This window comes from Lemur catta, chromosome 7, assembly GCF_020740605.2.
Source record: "Lemur catta isolate mLemCat1 chromosome 7, mLemCat1.pri, whole genome shotgun sequence".
NCBI classification, from domain to species: domain Eukaryota; kingdom Metazoa; phylum Chordata; class Mammalia; order Primates; family Lemuridae; genus Lemur; species Lemur catta.
This window is the reverse complement of record NC_059134.1, coordinates 54,709,618-54,724,631: the sequence shown is the minus strand read 5'-3', so window position 1 is coordinate 54,724,631 and position 15,014 is coordinate 54,709,618. Positions and strand designations below refer to the sequence as shown.

General features: G+C 36.7%; 1 protein-coding gene across 5 annotated transcripts in view; it reads right to left on the bottom strand.

Annotated features, from left to right (window-relative positions):
• The window catches only part of NARS2 (asparaginyl-tRNA synthetase 2, mitochondrial), a 116,397-nt gene that overhangs the window by 93,795 nt on the left and 7,588 nt on the right, over positions 1–15,014 (bottom strand). For all 5 annotated transcript variants that reach the window (XM_045557256.1, XM_045557259.1, XM_045557258.1 and 2 more), the window contains exons 4-5: positions 11,562–11,702; positions 4,072–4,152 (exon numbers count right to left, since the gene is read on the bottom strand). In XM_045557256.1, the coding sequence (XP_045413212.1) occupies positions 4,072–4,152; positions 11,562–11,702 (222 nt within the window). The remainder of the gene's footprint in view (positions 1–4,071; positions 4,153–11,561; positions 11,703–15,014) is intronic.

Here is a 15,014-nt window from a genome sequence, read left to right as displayed (position 1 = left end):
GAACAAATCTCAAACACTGACTTTGGGAACTATCCCCATAAAGGAGTATGAATTTAGTTGGTCTGCATTTACTGGAGCTTAAGAGCTGGGTATGAATAGGGAAGAGACAGCCAAAGAAAGCCCCGCCAAAAGCAGTGCCACACCTGGGTTATTGTGGGCCTTCTCAAGCCTGTGCCCTCTGGGTGGCAACATCAGAGGCTTCATATTGCTAGGGGTCGGGGGAGAGATAGACTTGTATCTAGAATATATAAAAGAACTTCTATAACTCTAACAATAAAAGACAAATGATCCAATCAAAAAATGCACAAAAGACTTAAATAGACTTTTCTTCAAAGGTCAATAAATGCATGAAAAGATGATCAACATCCTTAGTCATGTTAAATAAAAATTACAGAAGGTTATTGTTTTAGACTAAGCTCCTGCACTCAGCCTCAACAGACCAGACTACAAACTAAATTGCAGTCACTCATACTAAAGTTACAAGTCACCAAACTGAAACCGAGTTGATATCTGATCTTCCAAACCAAAACGGAATTACTCATGCTGGAGTTCCATGCTACTAAGATCTTTTACCTGACCTTCCAAGAAATCAAGAAGAGAGATAACAGCCAAATCCCCAAACAGATCAGTTTTAGCCAGCATGATAAGGAAGTCCCCTTTGCTTTAACCTTTACAAGGAAAGTAACTCTGAAAACACAAATCCATTTCTTGTTTTCTGTTTTTGCTCACCTTAGCTCTCTCTGTCTATAAAACCAACCTCCTGTATTTTATAGAATGAGGTGTTGCTTGATTCTAAAATGGCAAACAAAAGTTAATTAAGATCTTTAAACTAAATTTGTTATAATTTTGTCTCATGACAGTCCCAACCTATAATTCTTACCATAATCTCTTTTATCTTCTCAGAGACAAACAAACTAGTTGTTCCAAAATCATAAAGACCAAACATAATTTTGGGAACTCAGCAATAGCCTTAAGACAAAAAGGAAAAAGTATACAAACAGGAATGTTGTAAGATAAGTAACATCAAGAGTGAATGAACAGCATGCTCTTCGTTTGTCAACTCCTGCCAACTCACCAGCTTTACAGGCTAGAACCTCAACTACATCTTTATATCCCTCATAACATTTAGCACAGCACCTTGAACACAGATGGTATCAAATGCCTATTAAATAACAAATGAATGCCTTCAATGCAACTTCTTAAAATGTATTCAGTAGTCCCTAAACGTTAACAAATATCCAAAGTCTTAAAGCAGGTAACAGAGAGGAGGGCAAGGAAAACGAAAATGATAGGGCATGCATTCACTTCTCAACAGAGTGTTAGAAGTGCATGTTCTTATTGTGCTTTTTCAAGGTGACCTCTTAAAGCTGCCCTCAAATCTGAGTACATACTGGGCAACCTTATCTTTAAATATAGTACTTACTGACACTTCAATACTCCCAGAGAATAAAAGAGCACCATTAAAAGAAGCAGGAATTTAAATATGAAAGCCCATCTCCTCCTACAAGGGGGTGCCAAGATTTAAATCCTTATGCCTCTACAGGCAGCCAGGAGGAAATTAACACAATGAATCTTAGAAGTATAGAAGTGTGTGAGGTGAGAATAAGAAGGAGTACTGTTTTCAAAGGACAGAGGGTTGACATGGGCAGAAGACAAGTCTTAGTAGTTGAACTTTTAAAAGTAACAAAGACAGCAGGTCATATATAGCACAAAAGCCAGATAGCACAGATCAGCTGAAACCTGATCTCAATCCTAACTGTAGGAGCCTCGGATCAATGAATTCAAAAGTACCTCTTTATAGGACTCTGCATAGGCAAGTCTAATTGCACCATATAAAATTCCTCTCCTAGGCTCTGAAATAATATAGTATGAACATAGAACATTTTTCATTTGTTTAGCTTCAGATATATATTTTTTCCTCTTCTTATTTATTTATGCTTATCTGGTAACTTACCTTGGGTTGTTTAGAGGCCAAAGTATGCACATTGTAATCACTCATAGCCCCTTGTGGGATTTCCCTGGTAGCAATCCAGTTATTTCCAAATTTATCATTATTTAAGTTTGTTACAGTTTTTTACTTGTTTAATTTGGGTCTCTTTAATACTTCCTATTTTATTTGTAAAACCTCCTTTAACTTACACCTTTCCTTCTCAGTCATTTATTTTTTAATATTCAGTGGTTTAGATTAAGAGGTTATGAAATGTATTTACAGTGGGTAATTCTTCACTTCAACATTCAGAAGAATATTAAGGTACAAAGAGAAAATAAACACCTAAAAGAGAAGATTTTTTAGAATTTACGTATTTTTATTTTGTCATTTGCAGCCTTCTTTGAACTTATATAAACAGATGTTAACACTCCCACTATAAACGTTCAACAAGGCATTTTTATTCTGCTTTTTACAGAAGGCTAATCATCACCAAGATTTCTAAGAGTCATGTATGAAGAAAGATAGCGTCTGATTATTATTCTGAATAATGACTTGAATATATCAGGACAACTTCCAGTGAATACTTTCTTTGCTCAATAATATCAAGAGGAGCCATCACTGTTGAGTCAGAAAGTACTAAACCAGAGAAAGCAGTTGTATACAGGTCATGTCATTGGATGGCCTCAACCAAATGTATAAATAAGAGTCTTGACTTCTTAGGGATAAAGAAACCAGTAAACAAATAAAAGAATCATAAAAGCACCACCATTAATCAACATACTGCTCTCTCTGTACATTATTACACAAATGACCAATGATTTTAAATAGCTATCAAACTGGTAAATGAAAGGCTTGAACTGCCTATAAGTAAAAAAACCCAGTAACACTTTTTTTTTTTAATTATCTGCAATAACGGCAGGCTAACAATGCCTGGCACATACTAAGAGCTCAAAATATGATTTATAGACAAAGAAACTAAAGAGCCTTAATGGTGTGTATAGAACATAAATCATTTCTTATGAAAAGATGTACTTTTAAAAAAGAGAATGATATTCATGTGTATACTTTCCTATTTCTATTTGTCTTTTAAAATATGACTTACATTTAAAAATATTAACTAGAGGTTGAATTTTCATAAAAAATAACTTTAAACCCTTATTAATTTCTTCAAAATTCTCTAGTTCAACAGTCCCCAACCTTTATGGTACCAGGGACTGGTTTCATGGAAGACAATTTTTTCACAGACTGGGTGTGGGGGTAGGAGGTGGGAGGTATGTGAATGGAGGGTGGGAGGGTGGTTTCAGGATGATTGAAGCACATTACATTTATTGTGCAGGTAAACCTCTCTGCTAATCATAATCTGTATTTGCAGCCACTCCCCAGCGCTAGCATTACCGCCTCAGCTCCACAGCAGATCATCAGGAATTAGATTCTCATAAGGAGCATGCAACTTAGATCCCTCGCATGCACAGTTTACAGTAGGGTTCACACTCCTACAAGAATCTAATGCTGCCACTGATCTGACAGTAGGCAGAGCTTATGTGGTGATGCAAGCAATGGGGAGTGGCTGTAAATACAGATGATGCTTCACTCGCTCACCTCCTGCTGTGCGGTCCAGTTCCTAATGGGCCATGGACTGGTACTGGTCCTTGGCCTGGGGGTTGGGGACCGCAGCTCTAGTTCACCAATTCACAGTGACTTAAAAAAAGCAAATGCCAGGTGAGGTGGCTCACACCTATAATCCTAGCACTCTGGGAGGCTGCGGTGAGAGGACTGCTTGAGCTCAGGAGTTTGAGGTTACAGTGAGCTATTATTACACACTCTAGCTGGGGCCACAGAACGAGACTGTCTCAAAAAAAAAAAAAAAAGAAAGAAAGAAAAGAAAAAAGAAAAAGAAAAGCAAATGGAATACTAAATTAAAAATTCACTCCTTTCTGTCATAGTATAAGTAATACGGCTGATAGGACTGGAAATCAGAGCAACTGGAATTTTCTATATATGTTTTTCAAGAATTATTATTGACAATTTCAGGTGCTACCCATGGTCTTCTGTCCACACCACTCTTAATAAATTTAAAGCAAACCCTCAGATGAAAAATATGAAACAGCAATATATCTTTCAAGATAGGAAGCATAACTTACTTCAACTTGAAAAAGTTCTCCAGCCCCCTCACAGTCATTGGATGTGATTATTGGGGTATGAATATGCACAAAGCCACTGTCCTGAAAGAAAAAGAGAAGCCGCTCTCCTTAGTACATTTGCATATGAAACAATTCCAAGAACACACACGTTTTATATTATGAAAATGGCACAATAAGAGAATGCCACGTCAAAACCATTCTCTAATCCCCCAAATATAAAACTATTGAAAGATCAGTTGAGTGTTTTACTATGTACAAAGAATTTTAAATCAGGAAAAGACTCGGACATTAACTAGTCCAACCTTTTCATTTCAAAAATAAGGAAATTGAGGCCCAGAGAGATTCAGTGACTTTCCAAAAGTCACACAACTAACTAGTCAGTGGCTGAGCCAGGACTGGAACCTAGGTCTTCACATTCTTTAGTGCTATTTCCTCTTCCCATTTTTCTGACATACAGATGGTGATCTAACAAATATACACACAGCAACGCACTCTCTCTTACTCAAGGCTAATGTATAATGATGTTACCCACATTGCTAGGGAAATATAAAGTAATCAACATAAACTTATCTTGAAATGAGACCTCAACTGTAATGAACCACAAAAAAGAGAAAAATTAAGAGTTGACAAACAGGGACTGAATAAACAGCAAAAAAAGGCATAAATGATTTTTAGGAAGTCTCTATCACTAAACTGATGGCACAATGCACTCCATATGGCACAGGTAGTATATACTTCCTTTGCCTGAAGTAAATTCTGAGCAGCACAAACCCATCCATTACTGAGGTGCCCAACTGCAGCCCTTCTGATTAGAACTCTGAGACTGCTTCCATTAGTGAACCACAAAAGCTGTTGCTAGTAGGACTGAAATGATTCAGCAACTTCAAGGTTATGTTTCTTTCATTTTGACTATGGATATAAGCAAAAGGTTAAATGAAGTGTAGATGCTGCAGGGTGGGAGTACAAGTAGCTAAAAGTGAATTTACAATAGAAAAACAGAATAATATATGTTTAATGCAAAATTTTGGCCTTGAAGTCAACACAATAAATTTATATGTACACATCTCTGCCAAGTTTGGTGGAATGTAAAATGTCTCCACGCATTACCAGGGGTCTCCCAAATATGACCCTTCCTGAACTTGAGTATTCTGGCCACAATACAAAGTACTCAGTCAACAGCTTGCCTCATGATGTGCATTGATTAAATATTCAATCTATAATTTAAGAGTCTCGGAAAGTATTCAGATATATACTAAATCTGAAAGCAATGTGCCTAAAGGTGCTACACAGAGCACATTATAAAGAACCAATGAAATGTAATCAATAACATTACTACATAAAATTTTTATCTCCTAGGAGCCAAGAATTATGGACATGAATCATTTATTCCACATGAATGCAGGCAACTATGAGCATGAGTGCAGTACACAAAGAAAGGAAGTGAAAAATCCAAAGGAAATGAGGGTGGGGAAGGGGAGGTGGAGAGGGAGGAGAAAATGTAATGACTGAACATAATTGCCAAAGTTAGAACTGGTTGAATGCCACAAGAAACAGCACTGTAAATCTTATGAAAATAACTGTATGAGATTTTTTTAAAAAAGAAAATACACAAGCAGTGGGAATTATTTTTAACTAATGCTAAAACTTTCAAAAAGGGTCAGCAGCTTTTTAAGCTTTAATGCTGCTAGCAAGGCTTATCAAAGTCCATATCATTACCAAAAGCTATAAAGGAGAGAGTACAAAGGAAAATAAATCAGTGCAAAGTCCAAAAAAGTGAAAGTGGGGAAGGAAAAGGATTAAAAGGAAAGTAAACAGTAAGGACCGGTGGAGTACTGTCAGTACCTGCCTCAAATGGGTTTCCAGTGTCACATACTTATACCATCCCACAGCAAAGCATTTCTGATTAGAGAGATGAAGGCCAGAGAAGAGGCCAAAACCAGAAGTAAACACTTTCACCCAATTTTTCAGATTCTACTCACCACCTCCAAATATCTAAATATTTTGATACACATTCTAGAACTAAATATTTTACAAGGCTCTAAAGTATCCCAGAATTATAAAATTCACATACTAAAGCCCATATATATCACTCAGAGAAGACTAATGGACTATATTTTTCTTTCCCATATAACTGAAATAACTACCATTATTCAATCAGAATCAACAAAAAAAGGAGCTTGAGCGGAATTGCTAGCCACAAGCACAATGATGGCAACAAACGTGACAACAAGAGATTTAAAAAATCCATAAAAAACCGGTATAGGAACTCAAAGGCACAGCAGTCTGTGGCCCTTCAACACAAGGGTAATGACTACTCGACACAGTGGCAGGCTTTGAAAACACTGCCATATAGAGAACAATCCCTGGTAACTCTCAGGAAGAACCTCCACTCATTAAGAAAGGGCAAAATGTTTCCTATTGGCTCAAACAAGGAAGACATGGAAGTATGTAATCCATTTGAGGAACACTTCCACTAGAATTTAGAAAAAATTGCAGCCTAAAGAGAAAATTCCTCAGTTATTTAAGAAACTTGACTTTTCTAAATGACTCATTCATTCCTTGAGTCCTGATAGCCAAGTTTTAGTATGTAGCAAGTGCGTCAATTTTATGAGCAAACCAGGTTATACACAAAACATTTTTGATACTCAAACCAAGAAATAACTCTAGATCCTTAAAGTATCCTAACTTAAAGTACTGGTCGAGTTTCTATTTTCCCCCCTTATTTCTATATTTTTATTGATGGATTTGAAATTTATGAAAATTTAGTATTTTAAGTCTTAACATCTTTTAGGGAACCTAAAGTAACAAATCAAAGAAATAGTACCAAATACTAGATAACATATAACTATTATTTAACATGTCCTATAGTATTTCAGTGACTTCTTTAAACAATTCAATCCTAAATATCACACATAAAGGTAAATAACCTAGAATGAGGTATCAGCGTTATATTTTCCAGGGTTTTACAATTATTAATTTATTGACTTTAAAAAGAGATGGAATCTTGCTCTGTTGACCAGGCTGGAGTGCAATGGCCCAATCATAGCTCACTGCAGCCTTGAACTCCTGGGCTCAAGGATGCTCCCACCTCAGCCTCTTGAACAGCTGGGATTACAACCACTGAGCCCAGCTCCAAGGCTTTACAATTAAAAAGTGAATTTATAGCATTCAAAAGGTGTCTACCTTTGTAACCATCACCAATCGCACTAAAATTCAAGTTATTTCCAACCACTTAAATACTTTGGTTTTTGTTTTTTTGAGACAGAGTCTCGCTCTGTCACCCCAGGTAGAGTGCAGTGGTGTCATCTTAGCTCACTGGAACCTCCAACTCCTGAGCTCAAGAAATCCTCCCATCTCAGCCTCCCAGTGTTAGGACTACAGGCATGAGCCACTGTACCAGGCCCATTTCCAACCACTGAAATGTTTTTTTATATTTTATTTTGCTTATTTTTCCTACTTTAAATTTTTCTATTTTGTTCTCTTATTTTTAATTGTTTACATACCTGTAAAACCTTCAAGTAATAAAGAAATGTATAAAGTGAAGTTCACTTGTCAATGGATTGCCAATGCTACCACCTAGTGGTTAAAAATCTATAAAACTATTTCAGAATTAAAGCAGGTCCACTTTATCAGCTGTTGAAGCCATATGGCAAAATATATATACATTATTTTTAGATCTGAACTAATTTTATGTTTGTGTGGTTCAAGCACTGCTGAAAAGCCATATGGAAGTTGCATAAGAAAGTTTATGAGAGCATATATAAAAGGACCCTTTCAAACTATAATGGAATGACATTGTATAATGTGATTTATTTTTCTTTGTTTAATTAAAAGTACATGCCTTAAAGCCATGATATTCTTTGGCTATTTTGCCAGAAATTAACTCTGAAAGAGCTCTTCAAAGAGAATTTGTATGAATCCGGATATAGCCCAAGGGAAGGCTTTGCACAGCTTCTGCAAATTAGCTGGATCTGGAGAAGTAGCACAAGAAAAGCTTCAAAACCACATGGAATAATAACCCTGAAATTTATCTGCTTCACTTTAACTTTAACTCCTCGCCTTTGGGGCCCTCCCATCGACATGGGGGAAGGTCCCTTCACCTTGGCCATTTGTCAACCACATTAAACTGTGGCCTTCCCAGGTAATTGGTTGAAAACAAAGCTAAATGAGACAAAATGCCTTTTTGTCATTAGATCAACCTACTTGATCAACAGCAACTCCTCCTTAAAATTAGTGCTTACTTTATACAAAATATATATTTATGATGGAGAAACAGAGACCAGTTTTACCCTCCCACCTAAAACAACCAAAAAAGCAAAAATAACGATAAAAAGCAAACCACGTGAACAATAGTTTTCAAGACACTGGATATCAGACAACAAAAGCTGCCTCTCACTGGGAGATGGCAAACAAACATGTTAAGCCCTACCAGGAGCCCAGCTTACTACCTTGAGATCTTCCAGGCCACAGCACAGGGAAGGGGAAGTGAGGCAGAACCTCGCTGACTCCCTGAGGTGAGAAGATGCAGCTAAGAGTCTGGGGAGACCAAAGTGGCTAGAATTCACTGGACAGAATATCAGGTAGGAGAGAGCTGCACAGACAGAGAGCTGTAGAGGGACACCTTGGAGTATGAGGTAGATAGATCAGTGCATGCATGTGAGAAAACTATCTAATGCTAGGAAAAGAATCATCTAAAAAGATTAAACAGTGCCCAGTACCCAAATGCTCACTGGAAACAGGACCTTTTCCCACAAACCAAACTGGAAAAACTCATTATTCACAAGGCACTCGGTTGGATACTAAGGAAGGCTTTGCCTCAGTAGTGGGGAATAATTAATACTAGACTGAGCACTGCTCCACATCTGTTTAACAAAATCATAGAAGCAACACCCCAAAGGGTCAGTTTTTGAGTAATGTAACTGCATACCAGAACAAAGCTCAAGAAGCTTTATAAATATACAGCACCCAGCAAGGTAAAATTCACAGGGTCTGGCACCCAAAGATTAGCAGGCATGCGAAGAGGCAGGAAACCATAACCTATACTGAAGAGACTAACGAATCAATCAAAACCGATCCATAAATGATAGACATGTTAGAATTAGAAGAAAAAGACATAAAAACAGTTTTTAAGTACTTATTAAAAATGTATTCCATGTTCAAAATGAAGACATAAACGGTATTAAAAAAACAGCCCAAATTGAACATCGAGATATGAAATGCATAATGTGTGAGACAGAAAATACACTGAATGGGATTAACAGCAAATTAGGCACTGCAAAAGAAAAGATCAGTAAACTTCAAGACACAGCAACAAAAACTACCCAAAAGAAACCCACACAGAAAAACAATTGAAAAAAAAGAAAAGAACATCATTAAGCTACACGATATCATCAAGTGGCCTAATATACGGATAATTTGGGTTCCCAGGAGGGAGGTGACACAAAAAAATTTTGAATAAATAATGGCTAAAAATCCTAGAAGAAAATTATAAACCCACAGATCTGAGAAATTCAACAAAACGCAAACACGAGACTGATAAAGAAAACTATACCAAGGCACATTATAATTAAATTGCTAAAAAACAGTGATAAAGTCTTGAAATCAGTCAAAGCAAAATGATATGTACAGAAGAACAAAGATAAGGATGACATAAGATTTCTCATTGGAAGCACTGCAAATGGGAAGATAACAGAGTGGCAATTCTAAAGTACTTAAAGGAAAAAACTTGTCAACCTAGAATTCTGTATACAGGAAAAATATCTTTCAAAAATAAACGTGGAATAAAGACATTTTCAGACATACAAAAGCTGAAAGAATGTATCACCAGCAGACCTGCATTACAAGAAATATTAAAGCAAGTCCTTCAGGCAGGAAGAAAATTATATCAGATGTACACAAAGAAACGAAGAGCCCCAGAAATAGTAACTACATAGGTAAATATATAAGATTATTTTCTTATTATATAAATCTCCTTAAAAAAATTGCTTGAACAAAAATAATAACAATGAATTATGGAATTTATAACATGTAAAAGTAAAATGTACAGCAACAATAGCATAAAGGATGAGAGGAAAGAAAGATGACATTACAAGAAAAAGGTGAATTGCTTGATATGTACCATAGACATTTCAAGATAAATGAATCCAGTGTAAGGACCACCCATAAAAAAAGACAAGGAAATTGGTGAGAAAACTTATACTTTTTGAGAAATACAAAATGAGTGTTGAGGTGGGAGGATCACTTAAGGCCAGGAGTTGGGAGATCAGCCTGGGCAACAAAGCAAGACTCTGCCCATAAACAAATGTTTTAAAATTAGCTAGATGTGGTGGTGTGTGACTAAAGCCCAAGCTGCTCAGGAGGCTGGGGCAGGAGGGCTGCTTGTGCCCAGGAGTTCGACACCGCAGCAAGCTATGATTGAGCCACTGCACTTCAGCCTAGCCAACAGGGTGAGACCCAGTCTCTAAAAGAAAAAACCAAAAAAAAAAAAAAAAAACCCAAAATAAACTCAAAATATGTGTTAATCAACTATTTATGTTATCGGTAAGGCTTCTGGTCAACAGTAGGCTATTAGTTAAGTTCTGAGGGAGGCAAAAGTTATACTTGGATCTTCAACTGTGTAGGGGGTTGGCGCCCCTAACCTCCATGTTGTGCAAGAGTCAACTGCAGTTTAAAAGTAAAAGGACGAGAAAAGATATACCATGCTAACATTAACCAAAAGAAAGCTCTAGTGGCCATAATAATATCAAAGTAGATGTGAAAGGAAAGAATATTAATAGAAATAAAAAAGATGAATAAAACTGATATACCTTTAACCAGATGGATCAGAAAAAAGAGAAGACAAATACCACTATCAGGAATGAGATGACATCACCACAGATTCTACAGATATTAAAATGATAATAAGGGGATATTATGAAAAACTTTATGGCAATAAATTTAACCACTTAAATAAAATGGATCAATTCCTTGAAAGACAGACTACCAAAGTTCACTCAAGAAGAAACAGATAACCTATATAATTGTACATTTATTGAAAAAATTAAAATTGTAGTTAAACCCCCCCTTACAAATTTTTAAGTGCACACACAGATGGATTCACTAGTGAATTCCAACTCACATTTAAGAAAAGTTTTTCATCTCAAAAGACACAGAAAAAATATTTTACAGAACCCAATATCCACTCCTGATAAAACTCTCAGCAAACAAGGAATAGGAGGGATTTTCCCTCTATCAGCTAAAGGGCATCTATGAAAATCTATAGCTGACATCAAACTTACTGGCAAAAAAGAGCAAGCCACTGGTAAGTGTGGATGAATCTCAAAATAATTATGCCGAGTGAAAGAAGCCAGACTAAAGAGTACATATTGAATGATTTCGTTTATATAAAACTCCAGAAAATGCAAGCTATTAAGCAAATCATGGTTGCGAAGGGACACAAGGAGGGAGAGGAGAGATAACCAAGGGTCAAGGGGGAACTTTTGGGATCTTACCTTAAAGAAAGAATGAATAGCAGCTGTAGCTTCACTGCGAACCCTCAGTATAGAACCCAGAACATTAGTCCTACACCTAAGGTGAGGATACTGTCTTAGGTACTCCAGAGGATGCCTCTCTTTATATTTGATAGGGAAAGCCTGCCAATAAATGGAAAAAGCAAATTAGAAACTAAAAAAGATATAGTTTAATAAAATCAGTTTCTAAGGCATTTCTTAAACAGTGCTTTAGAACAAAACTAAGATACTTTCCTTCTTTGCTTCTTAATTGATGACAGTTCACATTATTTCCACCAGGTTAAGTGGAATGGTGGGGTGGAATCAAAGATGTACGCTTGAATCCAGCTCTACTACTTATTAGCCAAAGACTTGGACTTGGCTTCTGAATGACTTACAGCTTATAAAATATGACAAATAATTCTTAGCTTTGAAGGTTAAATTCAGATTATTGAAACTAGATTCAGTATAACTGCATTAGGATTTGAATTCTTCATTACTTTTTTCCCCGCATGGAAATAACTGAGTGTTAAAGTTATAATAGAGAAGCTTTATTAAAATAAGTAATGTTAAAATGGATATATTTAAAAACTGGAGATAACTGAAACATTAGAATGGCATATGTTTTCATCATTTAGTGTTTAAGATGTTTTTTAAGTAGGTTTTTTTTTTAAGTCTCAGTTGTACTCTCAGGGTTCTTAGCCCTTGTTTTTCATTTGGGGTCGGAGGGAGCAAGGGAGAAAACTGATTTGGGAAACTATGTGAAATAAGACTTTCAAAAAAGTTTGGAAAGGAGGGCCTAGTGACATGAAAGTTAAATGGGTAAGGAGGGTGTGCACAGAACCCTAGAAGAAAACTAAGAGTCAGTGACTGGCCTCAGCACAATACAGGTAGCCAAAAGAGCAGACAGAAATCAAAACAGCAGTGTCTTGTGGGTGAACAGGATTCCAGAACCTTAAAACTGATGATGGAGGCCGGGCGCGGAGGCTCATGCCTGTAATCCTAGCACTCTGGAAGCCAAGGCGGGAGGATCCCTTGAGCTCAGGAGTTCAATACCAGCCTGAGCAAGAGCGAGACCCTGTCTCTACTGAAAATAGAAAAATAAGCTGGGCGTGGTGGCAAGCGCCTGTGGTCCCAGCTACTCAGGTGGCTGAGGCAGGAGGATAGCTTGAGCCTAGGAGTTTGAGGTTGCTATGAGCTGGGCTGACACCACGGGACTCTACTCAGGGCAACAGAGTGAGACTTTGTCTCAAAACAAACAAACAAACACAAAAAACTGATGATGGAGTGTATTTGATATTTATGGTTAAAGATCTAGTGAAATTATTTGAGAAAGGAGATTATTATAATCCGAACACTACTATTGAATACAGGATAATGTGAGGAAAAGGGAGTTGAACAGAACTAAAGTCAATAAAACTGATAGGAAGAAAAGAGCTTTGTATATGAAGGAAGGAAGGAAGGATATATAGGAATGATAACAATTTGGCCATATTGAAAAGGAATCTTTGGTTATTTGTTTGGTGAATAGGTTTATAGGAAAAGAATATCTTTAATTACAAATGAGTTCTGGGTTAGTGTTGCATAATAGCCCTCCCCCCACCCCATCCTAGCTTTCTTTCATTAATCCTTGAACTTAGGTTAAATATAATTTGAAAAGTTATTAATAATATATTCATAGTACCTTACAGATTGAATGTCTTTTTTTTTTCAATTATTTCTGCCAAGAACTGGATTTGGATGAATGTTCTTGATATGTGTAATGAATTGAATTTGCTTCTAGTCCCCAAATTGGGTTTTTAACTGGTCTAAAAATCTCAGTTTAGGTTATATATATTGCCCTTGCCCCCCACCCAAAAAAGCTAATTTTTAAGTAAACTAAGTGGATTTAAAGAAAAGCATTAAACTACAGTACAAGTAAAAATCATGGCTAAAGTTTGGGAAACACTAGGAAAATAGTTCCATAGGCAGCACTGTACTCAGCATAGTCCAAAACAGTCACTTTTAAGATTTCTTTTGTGATTCATTTTAGAATGTTTTCATTATATCTTTTTTTTGTTTGTTTGTTTGAGACAGAGTCTCACTCTGTCACCTTGCCTAGAGTGTGGCGGTATCATCATATTAACATAATTGCAATTGCCTCTTATCCTCTCTGGATCAATCTCAACTGGATCATTCCATTAATCTTGCAGTTAAATGACCCTGCACTTTAAAGAGTTGAACTTTTTTCGTGTACTTTATAGCTGCAGTCCCCAACCCCCGGGTCCCCAACCCACCCCTCACCCCTACCACCATCCGCCCTGCACAGCAGTTCCCCTCCCCCCCCATCACTCACAGCATCACCGCCTGAGCTCTGCCTACTCCCCTGACCCCCAGTGGAAAACTGTCTTCCATGAAACCAGTCCCTGGCTCCAGAAAGGTTGGGGTTGCTAAGTTTCTTTCACTGAGGCTCAAATGTTATTTATCAAGTTTGTATCCATTAGCTGTCAATCACTTCTTTCAAATAGAGAGGTTAGGGTTAATTATACAAAATATCCTGTTTGGCACACAGGAGTCCAGAATATAATAAATATTAAAAATTATGTTTTCTACCATTGTATACACACAGCTAGCGTTCAATTTTAAAATTACTTATATATCTTAAAAGCTCACAATCATTCATAATCAATTGGTACAATTTATTACTGTTTATCAATGTCACTGGTGTCTAAGAACATAAAAGGTCAATTAGCTTTCTTCAATCTAGCAGAGCAGCGAAGATTTACAAAAAGATTTTAAAGGAAATTATGGCCCCAGCTTGAAATACCCTGCCCATACCTGCCCATACTCATGTTACAAAATTAAGAAGACAGATACGTGCTTTCATACAAAAACCAAGGTTTCAATAAAAAAGATAACAGAGAAGCTAAAAAAGAGCTACATTGGCAGCCTGCTTTTCTTCAGTTTCATCTATTCTTTTTAGGCCTTGTACACATACTACTTTTTATGTTGTACAGAAATAAGCACCATACTTACTAAAGTGAAAATGTGACCACATTAGAATAGAGATCTGGGGACTGTTAGGGGTTCAGAATTCCCTAATGTTGGAATACTTGTTGGAAAATGACATTGAACTGAAGGGGAAGGGAAGGTGAAGGTATTGACATCAATAGACACAAGGGAGAACAATTAAGAGTACAGTTGTCATGCCTTACCTGCAGAGGGTATGTTCCAAGACCCACCAGGGGATGCCTGAAACTATGTATAGTACTGAACCCTATATTCACTATGTTTTTTTCTTATACAGTAAAAGGCAGGTAGTATATGGAGTATGCATAAGCTAGACAAAAGGATAATTCACTTGCTGGGCAGGATAGAGTGGGACAACTCATGATTTCATCATGCTACTCAGAACAGTGTGCAATTTAAAACTTACGAATTATTCCTGCTATTTTCCATTTAATATTTTCAGACCAC